This window comes from Octopus bimaculoides, chromosome 13, assembly GCF_001194135.2.
Source record: "Octopus bimaculoides isolate UCB-OBI-ISO-001 chromosome 13, ASM119413v2, whole genome shotgun sequence".
Lineage (NCBI taxonomy): Eukaryota > Metazoa > Mollusca > Cephalopoda > Octopoda > Octopodidae > Octopus > Octopus bimaculoides.
In genome coordinates, this window is record NC_068993.1 from 63,453,336 (window position 1) to 63,464,587 (window position 11,252).

General features: G+C 35.8%; 1 protein-coding gene across 1 annotated transcript in view; it reads right to left on the bottom strand.

Annotated features, from left to right (window-relative positions):
• Nucleotides 1–11,252, bottom strand: part of LOC106867773 (zeta-sarcoglycan) — a 97,222-nt gene that overhangs the window by 2,028 nt on the left and 83,942 nt on the right. The window contains exons 3-6 of the mRNA XM_052972559.1: nt 9,993–10,094; nt 4,287–4,374; nt 2,967–3,086; nt 654–720 (exon numbers count right to left, since the gene is read on the bottom strand). Of these exons, the coding sequence (XP_052828519.1) occupies nt 654–720; nt 2,967–3,086; nt 4,287–4,374; nt 9,993–10,094 (377 nt within the window). The remainder of the gene's footprint in view (nt 1–653; nt 721–2,966; nt 3,087–4,286; nt 4,375–9,992; nt 10,095–11,252) is intronic.

Consider the following 11,252-nt stretch of genomic DNA (forward strand, 5'->3'; position numbering starts at 1 on the left):
AAAAAAAAAAAAAAAATCGAAATCAATTAGAAATTATTATTTCTTTTTATGAAAATAATTGAAAACCTTTAAACACTGAATTTAACAATGGGGGGTATGGTGCAGAGGGTCAGGGAATCACAGGAGAGGAATTACAACTCTTATCTACTGAAAAATAAGTAATGGGTGTATCATGCATATTTCAGAAGTTCTTGTTCTTTCTTCAGCACCGCAACCCTTTCACCACCCATGCACACATTGCTTGAACAACTTCCAAATATAGCCATGTACCACAATGGGTTACACCAATTTACACACCAAAAACATTCCCGGTCTAGGTTGAAATATGGTGTCCCTAGCAACAATTAACATGGGATGATGTAGTTCTTGGAAAATAAGATGGCATCATTATGACTGGTAACCAATCAGAGTTGAGAAAAAGTCAAAAAATAACAACAATCCAAACAGGTTGGATAAAAACTTTAACTGTACCATCCTATCCATGTCTATGTACCCACGTACCTGCACACCCATGTACCAGCTATAAAATAATGGCGGACAAAATTGTGAAAAAGAAAAACACTCACACAAAACTAAAAATTAGCCAAAATCTATATTTTAGAGCTTAAATAATAAAATAATAATTGAGAAACAATTAGAAAACGTTTTCTTACACCAAAGGTCTGTTGTTTGGTGAATGAACTGTTGGTGTTTCAATGGAACCATCAAAGAGTGTGTTGCCTGGATTGAAAAGAAGATAAAAACAAATATATTATAATGGAATTGTCTTCATTTTGATTTTGATTCGAGTTATGGAGTTTAGGGAAGCATTTTTGGTTGATTTTCAAGTGTTTTGCCCAATGAGATCTCAACATAATGGGTATTTATATATACAGGGTGGCCCAAAAGTAGGTTTACCATTATTCAACTATCTCTTTTGCATTCATATATTAACAGCTTATATCTTAATTATAAAAAAATATGAAACCATTATTTTATGCTGATGGTTGGTGACAGGAATGGCATCCAATCATAGAAAATCTGCTTCAATAAACTTTGATCTAACTCATGCCAACATGGAAAAGTAGACGTTAAATGATGATGATGATGATCCCAAAAGCAAGCCTGCTTCCTCCATGTTTCCTCCTATACATGTTTCATACCTTCCATGAAGTCATCAGAGAATACTAACCATCATCAAATAGTCACAGAATATCCATGGTCATGGCTAAAGTGTATTTATAGATTTTTTTTTTATTTGTGTTTGCTGAAAATGTCTTGTGTTTTTTTTTTTATCAGTTTTGTTCAGTTTAACCTCTCAATAGCCTTCACACATCCTCTTCACACATCCTCTTCACACATCCTCTTCACACATCCTCATCATTCAGATAAACAGTTTGGTCATTTGAAATAATCATAGTCACTTATATTTATGGCTTCATAAATTAAATAAAAATTAACAATTTTTTTCTAATTGCAAAAAAAACACCCTTATAACATTAAACCAAAACACATCTGTTTTGGTCCTGTTTTACTATTTTTTTTTCTTAAACAGAACAAAAATAAAGAAAAAAAATATTCTTGTGAAAGAAACCAAAGAAGTAAAATCCGTTTATCAATAGAACTGGGTTGTGAATAAGGAAATAATAAATAATAATTAAATAAAATTATTCCGTCATTAATTTAGATAATCGTCTTTTTAATTCATTGGTTTCCGTTTTTATGGCAATATTTTTCTCAAGTTTAAATTTCAAAATTAGATGAACCTTCCTTTTAGTCTCAAGACTCAACCATACGAATATATATGAATTGATTGTTTATGTCTAAAACAGATTCCACATTTTCCTGGCATACTTAGATGTGAACGAAATTATAACAAGGTTCCTATGAGCAATGGTAACATTAAGTTGAAGAATATTTGTCAGACATCATCAACCGGCATTATTATTTTGAGCTGATGTTTCCCTCTCATTCACTAAATGATTCAAAATGTTCTGGCTTCTGTTTAATCAAAGATTTTCCTTCTTTTTAAAGAAAAGTTGGTTTGCTTCAATGCTGAACCATTATTTTACAGAAATGTTTCAGCTTGAAATTTAGTATCAAATATTGTATTCTGGTTTGCTGGTGTTATCTGATAGCCTGCTCTGTCGTGATTGGTGTTCTCTTATTTCAGTCATTCATCATCATCATCATCATCGTCGCTGTTGCCATCATCATCATTGTTGCTGTCATCATCATCATCACCAGTATCATCATCGCTTTAATGTCTACTTCCCCATGAGTCAGTCAACCAGTTGACTTCTTACTTTACTATTTGTTGACCAGAAAAAATCTTGTGTGTGTGTGTGTGTGTGTGTGTGTGTGTTTATCTGTGATAGTATTTCAAGAGAAACCCTTCACATCATCTGCTGGAGTCCAAATGGAGATGGCAGACCAAATGACCTCCAAAGACCACAGAGTGATTCCTGTTCTGTGCCATTTCATAGATTCACAAGGAGAAGCCCCGAGAATGGTGCTTCGAGCCAAAAAGTGCAACCGTTGCATGTGTGCAAGTCAGAGCCACTTGAGATTCTCTGCCTCAAAGTTGTTGAGAGGAAATAATGTCCAAAGAAATCCTTTACAGTTTTTATTCTGGCTCTTTGCATTTTGAGTTCAAACCCCACTGAGGCTCTTCCTCCTTTCAGGGTCAATACAATATAGTCAGCATTGATAATGGGATTACAATCAACTAACCCCTCCCCTTAAATTGCTGGCCTTGTGCCGCATTTAAAAACCATTCTTCCACAGTTGAATGTCTTCTTAGGAATTAATTGTGATGCAAATTAAATACCATCAAAATAGCATGAAAATTATCTGTGACTTGAACATCAAATCTGCCATTAACCTATAACATATGTATGCTTGAATGTCAGAAAAAAAATCAATGAAAGTACAGAAGCAGAGTAAAGAATATTTGATGTTTCTTTTCTTTCGTTAAAATTACTAACCTTTCTGTACTAATTTACTGCGATACAGTTCTATATGATCTCTTGTAATAACCAAACTTTCTCGTCCTTTTTTGTCTTTGATTTCAAATCTATCACCTCTGGATTCTATGTTGTTCTCTCCTGAGGAAATTACAAGAAGAAAATAAAAACACCAAAGAAAAGAAACAAAATTGAATTTAAACAAATATTTTAAGTAGAAATTGATTTAGAAAACAAATAACACAGCGAAAGAGAGTAAGAGTGAAGAGGTTGGAATGGAATGTTCTTGTTTGGAATATTTGTTATCAATAGTTTGGACACTTGTCACCAACAAAAGAAATCATCATCACCATCATCACCATCGTCATCGTCATCATCATCATCATCATCATTATCATCAAGACAGTGAACTGGCGGAATTGTCAGCACATTGAGCAGCTTTCTTTTGGTTTTCTGCTCTGAATTCAAAGTCTGCTGACGTTTTTCTTTGCTTTTCTTGGGTTGATTCAAATCTGAGCCCCAGCTGAACACTAGACTTGGATGTTCTCAGCCCCTTTGCCCAAAATTTCAGACCTAGAGCTTACAATAGAAAGAGATTATGATTATTATTATCGTTATTATTATTTCTCTTTATCACAGGTTTTGTTAGAACTCCTGGAGATTTGCATACATAGCAGGCTTATTACCTGCAGCGTATGGTACCATGCTATCTGTTCTTTTCAGCAATCTAATACTTTCCTGGTAATTCTGGCCGTGCAAGGGAGGCAAACCTCTTGTAACAGTTCTATTGGGCACCCTATTCCTATTCCCATTTCCTTTATATTCCTCTTGATGCCTTCTGATACTGTTTCCAAGGACCCAACAATAATTGACACTATCTTCACATTCTTCAATTTCCAAAGCTGGGCTATTTCATACTTAAGATGGTTGTATCTAACTATCTTTTCTCCATTCTTGAGTGACTTCCAGTGATCAGTCTCAATTTGCACCTCAATGACCTTGGCTGCTTTGGTCCCTATTTTTGTCTTATTTTTGGTCCCTATTTTTGTAGACTCAGTCCCTTTAGTCTATCTATGCTGTTTTGGTTTCTATCTTGTGATCTGGGACCCTTTGGTCCTTATTTACATCTTAGTGGCCTGGGTTAGTTTGGTTCCAGTTTTCCTTGTAGTGATTTGGGCCACATTGGTTCCAGTTTGCGTCTGTGACCGAAGACTCTTTGGCTCCTGTTGGTGACACTCATGGTGAACAAGATAGAAACCATCAGACTTTTGACAAGTTGTCTCGTATTCCACTCTCCTCAGTCACACCATATATGGAAGCCCTGCTATGATTAGTACTCACCTATAATTAATTGGTTCGTTACGGCACCAGTTTTATCTCTGGCTTCTATTGTTACATTTGCACTGGATTCCACAAACAGTGGCTTTTTCTGCAAGAAGAAGAAGAAAATGGAAATTTTGATCAGTCAGTGAGTTGTGAAAGAGTATAGCAGCAAGAATGGATGGAGTGGAAGAGGAAGAAGTGAAAGAGAATGAGTAAAGGATTTTGAGAGAGAGAGAGAGATAGAGAGAGAGAATAAAAGATAAATATAAGCAATAAACCATTTGAGAGTCTGATCCTGCAACCTTTCTATTTTTAAGACAAAACGATGAGAATAGATGTGTTGCATCGATTGAGATATTTTTTATAGCCTTTTAAATAATAACTTCTTAAGTGTTTTTTATGTTCTTGGAAAACTAAAACAATGTCATTTATAAGAAATTGAGATAAGACAATGGCTTGTGCTTTTATCTAATATTTTAATATTTTGGGGTTAAGACCTCCTATTCATTAAAAGGAAATCGAAGATTTGGTGTTGTAAGTTATCACTTCTGCTCTGTAATGTGTGTGTGCATGTGTGTTTGCGTATGAGTGTGTGGGTGTGTGTGCGTGTGTGTATGTTTGTGCGTGCTTGTGTGTATGTGCACGTGTGTTTGTGTGTGTTTGTGTGTGTATGTGTATGTGTGCATGTGTGTGTGTGTGTGTGTGTGTGTGTGTGCGTGCAGTCTATATCACACAATGCCACATCTAAACTATGCAACTCCTTAAGTGTTTTAATGGCTTTGTTCTTCGTTATTTTTTTTCTCTTGTAAAAGAGTTGGCTTCGTTTGCAAAGAGTTAAAAATTGGTGTTAATCATAGATTTTAGTGCATCACCATTTTCTTATCTACACGTCCAATATATTCAATCACCAAACAATTATCTGTCACTAATTTTCTCTTTTTTCTATTTGCTTCACTACTTTTGTGTTCATTTGGGAATCTCAGATCTTGGTGAAGCTTGGCAGTTTAAATATCTTTCTTTCTTTTTTTATAATTGCTGAGCAGAATAAACCATTTTCTATTTTGTTCTCTATCTTTTTTTAGCCAGTTATTTTGAATATGTATTTAGACAACCCAGTTCTGTTCAATGTGTCGTGTTAGGAAAGCTACAGATTACATGGAAAAATAGAGGACAAATGCAAGAGGAATATGTTCACACACTTTGAGATATATGGACACAGTTTTTTTTTTATTTCAGATATTGATGGCTGTAAGAGAAGGTTGTGTAGAATACATTGAAACACTCAAAGAACACATAGAATAGCTACACACACACACACACACACACACACACACACACACACACACACAGAGGTTGATAGCAACACACTTCATTTTAGATATTGGTCTCTCTCTTACAATATCAAACACATGAAATTGCATTGCAAAGACCTTATACAAATCGTTTGCTGGTTCTACTCAGCTGGCTGTAACCATATTGATGTTCCACTGTCAAACATCACAAATAAAAAAGATGAAAAATATTCCTTTTGTTTTCCTGACGAAATCTTTTGATTAATCAAGGGTCAAATATTTATTTCCATTTGAGTATAAAAAAAACTGAAAGGGAGATAATCATATATTTCAATGTTAACATTTTTGTTTTCATTAAAATTCATTTTATTTCTATTTGTTTGTCTCTCCTTTCCTTCGATTTCACCTGACAGTCTTTGTGACATTGTTCTGGAAAGATTTTACAAAAAAAAAAAAAAAACACCACGAAACTTCTGGGTCAATGAAGTTCAGCTTTGATCAAACAGATTGAGAACCAAATGTGTCAGGGTTATAACTGACACATGTTCTTTTTGGAGATAACGTACCTAGGGCTATATTATCCAATGCGTTCTTTCTTAAAAAATTCTTAGATGTGATTCAAAGGACATTTGACTGCAATTGATAGTAAGTCAGTTGACCACATGGAGGCCAGACATCCAACCATAGAAACTATACTAAAACAGAAAATGGAGCATGTTGCAGTCCTTGGGCAGAGTGGGTTTTGTCAGCCCATGCAACACATGCTCACATGGAACATGGATGCTAAGTGATGATGATGAGAATGACGACAATGATGTGTGTGTGTGTGTGTGTATGTACAGCGCAGCATCCTTTATAGTGTGGATGTCATGAAAGATGCCTCCAACAGGGTCTGCAAGAGCGATTGGTGTTGGGAAGGGCATCTGGCTGTAGAAATGCTGTCCAAACTAAAACCAATCATTTTTTAGTTTTGTACAGTTTGTGAAATAATTGTCATTGATAGGATACTGTAGTTTCAATTAACACAATATTCTTCCTTACAAAATTTCCTGTTGTGGTACCTCCTCAAAGATGTTGTTGGAGTGAAGGATTCTTTTTTCAAGAAAAGTGACGAATTAGAAAAAGTGAAATTAAAAAACCAAAAATAAAATGAAATAATGCAAAAAAATAAATAATAAGTAAATAAATAGAATAATGTAAAAGAATTAACAAAAATTACACATCTGGTTCCATTTTTGTGTAAATAGAACTGCATTCATTTCTGTGGAAATATCTTAGATTTACCAATTTGACAACTTTGGAAAATTGCCATGTACATCCTTGCTTATAGCATTTAAATATTACAATATAATTACTTGCAGACATTTGCAAACCAATCATAGGAACTAACTCTTGTCTTAGACTCATAACAGAGTCTGAAGAATCTTTTTATGTCTCTTATCAGTTTTGATTTTGTGGTTTTCTCTACTTCACTTTTTTATTTGACTCTGGAGTATTTCCTGCCTGTAAATAATTACATCATTTGTTGATAAAACCCACACAATTGATTCATTAAGTCCAAGTATATGACTGGTATTTTATAAATATCTTGGAGCTGTCAGTTGCATGCTAGTGTTTTCTGTGACATGATTTGTATTTTAATCTAAAAGAATAATATTAACTCTTTAGCATTCAGGTTTCTCTCTCAAATTTAATTTTTTTTTATTCCCATTCATCGTCATCATTTAACGGTCGTTTTCCATGCTGGCATGGGTTGGACGGTTCGACTGGGGTCTGGAAAGCCAGGAGGCTGCACCAGTCTGATCTGGCAGTGTTTCTACAGCTCAACGCCCTTCCTAATGCCAACCACTCCAAGAGTGTAGTGGGTGCTTTTTATGTGCCACAGGCACAGGGGTCACTGGAGGCTGGCAATGACCACGATCAGTTGGTGCTTTGTATGTGCACCAGCACAGAAGGCAATCAAGGCAGCGCTGGCATCGACCCCGTTCGGATGGTGCTATCATGCATTTATCTCATAACTTCATGACTTCAATAATGTGATTGTTTACATTTAGAATGACATTGTAGGCTTGGTGTGAGAAGCTGGATCTGGCTAGTTTGAAGATAAAACAAGTAGAATATTTGGACCGGATAAAGCAGGTTTAAATGTTAAGGGGTGAAAAGTGTTGTTTGTTATTAAAGATTATTTTTGTGCTCACTGCATTACGATGTAAGGGACTTGCTGTTCTCTGGAGAGAGTTATGATGGTCTTATATTGGTACCCTGGAACCTCAGATAGATTATGGCAATGGCAGTGACTCTCAATCACTTAAACCTTTGTCATGAACTGGACGTGGAATAAAATGTTACTGGAACATTTTGCCTGCAACTATAAAATAAAACATTATTTCACTAGTTTGGGGACCAAAAAAGAACAACGCTGCCCCTCCCCTTTCTCTCTCTCCCTCCCCAGACATGGGGCAATAGTCTGAAATGTTAGATCCTTCACCTCTCATGGCAACTGAACTTATTGAACTCTGGAATGTGGGTGTAAATAAAATGAAACAGTTTATTTGCGTACTTTCTCAACCTAAACTGCAGTAAATTGAATTAAGCATCAGTGTGAGAACACACACACACACACACACACACACACACACACACACACACACACACACACACAAACACACACACACAAACACATACACTCTATAAAATCCAGATAGTGTTTATTAAATTAAAGAAACTCTGACTGTCTGGGCCTGTTTGACATCAATAACAGTCAGCATTGCCAAAGCCCTAGATTAGAAAGTAGGCCAGTCATTCCGGGTCGCAGAATGGGTGTGGTGATGTGTTATTCTCTGTATTTTATTTCTTTTTCTTTGTGCATGTCTAAGTGGTTTGTCTTTTAACAGATTTGAAGAATTTGATGTTGAGAAATTGCAAAAGAGAAAATGGGACGACAAGAAAAGTCAGTTAAAAAATATGTTTATGCATGTATCTCATGTTAGCTTTAGTGGATATTTAGGACACACATACACACACACATATACACACATATATATACATACATACACACACACACACACACACACACACACACACACACACACACACATATATATATATATATATATATATATATATATATTAAATACTTGACACATATGGAAAAAATATATTTATTTATGTTCATATTTATCCCAATGAAAGAACACAGAATCTAGCAGTGGTTCTTGAATTTATGGCACACTAAAGATCAAACAGAAAATTGCTGACACACTTTACATTGAAAGTTAAAAGTATAATAGAAAACTTTTGCATAATTTGTTTCATAAATCATTCTTTTATTTATGAATAACATGTTTTCAAGAACCACCAGCTTCGGTATGAATTTGCTATGGCCTGAAATTGTTTTCAGAAACTTCACCCAGCGCCAATGATACGTGACAAACCAGTGAGGTCAGAACACCACTGCAACGTCTCAACTCTGAGATAAGATTTAACTCTACAACTTTTCATAGTTAAATACAGGCTTAGGGTTTATACAACAGGCTTCTTTCAGTTTCTGTCTACCAATTCCACTCACAAGGTTTTGGTTGGCCTGAAGCTATTGTAAAAGACACTTGCCCAAAAGTGCCATGCAATGGGACTGAACCTAGAACCATATGGTTGGGAAGAAAGCTTCTTATCACACAGCTACATCTGTGCATCATCATCATTGCCACCACTGCACAGGTGCCATTTACATGACACCAGTGTCTGCCACAACTACAATTTCACTTGGCTTGATAGGCTTGATAGGTTTTCTTCTCAAGCACGACATAATGCCAAGCGTCTCGGTCATTGCCTCCAAGAGGCCTAACACTCGAAAGGAGCTTTTCATGTGCCTCCAGTATCAGCCACTTTGCCTCTCTGAGATCCAACACTCACAAGGTGCTTTTTACGTGCTCCCGGACCAGGCAATGCATTGTGTTCTTGAGCAAAACACTTCCTTTCACATTGCTTCAGTCCACTCAGTTGGTAGAGATGAGTTAATCCTATGATAGACCAGCGTCCCATCCATGGAAGAATGTATATGTCAGAGAAGTCATCTTTATGTTCTTTACAGAGTAATCTAACCAGTTAATGAGTAAAAGGGATTATCATATTTGAGAGTAGAAACCGGTAACTAGAAGGAGAATACAAAGAATCAAGTGTATATCTTGCCTTAATAGATATACACAAATACAGAAGTATGGCTGCAAAGAAAATGAAGAAGAATTTCCTTTGAACATTTGGACATAGAGAGTTCGTTATCTTGATTTCAAAGAAGCAATAATTAACATAGCAAAATGTAAATAGAGGGACTTATTTTGACACCTTTATTTCCAAAAGATAACTGATAAAAAAAGAAAACATAAGACAAAGACAGACTCACATGGGAATACATATAAAATTCAAATATACTTACTGGCAAAGAATTTATTTTTGATGTGTACAATGTTTTTGTAAATTCTGTTCTACCATCTACTCGGATACCCTTGTCTAAGATTCTGAGCTTTCCCATTCCACCCTGAAAAATGAAATAAAGAAAGATATTAATAAAGAAGACAATATAAATGTATTTCTGATAATTTACCCCTTAAAAATGTGCATGTCTGTGTTTATATATATATATATATATATATATATATATGTCGCCTTCCTGGCACTTGTGCCAGTGATATGTGAAAAGATATTTGAGCGAGTTCATTGCCAGTGCCACTGAACTGGCTCCTGTGCAGGTGGCACATAAAATACACTATTTTGAGTGTGGCCGTTGCCAGTACCCCCTGACTGGCTTGCATGCCGGTGACACGTAAAAGCACCCACTACACTCTCGGAGTGGTTGGCGTTAGGAAGGGCATCCAGCTGTAGAAACTCTGCCAGATCAGATTGGAGCCTGGTGTAGCCATCTGGTTCACCAGTCCTCGGTCAAATCGTCCAACCCATGCTAGCATGGAAAGTAGACGTTAAACAACGACGATGATGATGATGATGTATATATATATATATATATATATATATACATATAAATGTAAGATCCAGGGATCGAGGTGTAGGAAGAAAGTTAGCTTTGAGCAATTCATAGTAAATATAAAGAAAAAAATAACAAAATACAGCCTTTAGGAACAATGGTGGTTTATTAAGGAGGAAGGTTGCAGATTTTTTCTTTATTGAAGAATGATGAGCTGGAAAAAAGTTCTTTTTATATTCCACAGAAGACAACCAGGATTGCTGAGTGTGCGAATAAGAATACGAGAGTTACGGAATGGAGTAGGAAAACTCTGGGCTATATAAGTTTCACAGCAAGCTGGACCTCAGAAATGGTAAAATCCAAGGTGAGGTTGGTGGTGATGGACAATAGAAAAAAAGATGAAGGTAGTGGCAGTGATGTTGGTCAGCAACTCCTTCATATTTCTCTGCATTCTATTGATGAGGCAACATTCCCGAACATTTAAACCTTTTCAATTCCTCTCAATAAACAAACTTCATTGAACATCCTTGTTTTTCTTCTTTCTTCCTTTCTATTTCATTCTCCCTCCCCCCTTCTCTCTCTCCAGAATATTTTCCTTTCATTTTCTTTTCTCTTTCTTTCTCCTCTGTATCATCCACTGTATTTTCTCAACCAATTCAAGATACTATAATAGGACAGCTGGGGAGGGAGAGAGAGAGAGAGAGAGAGAGAGAG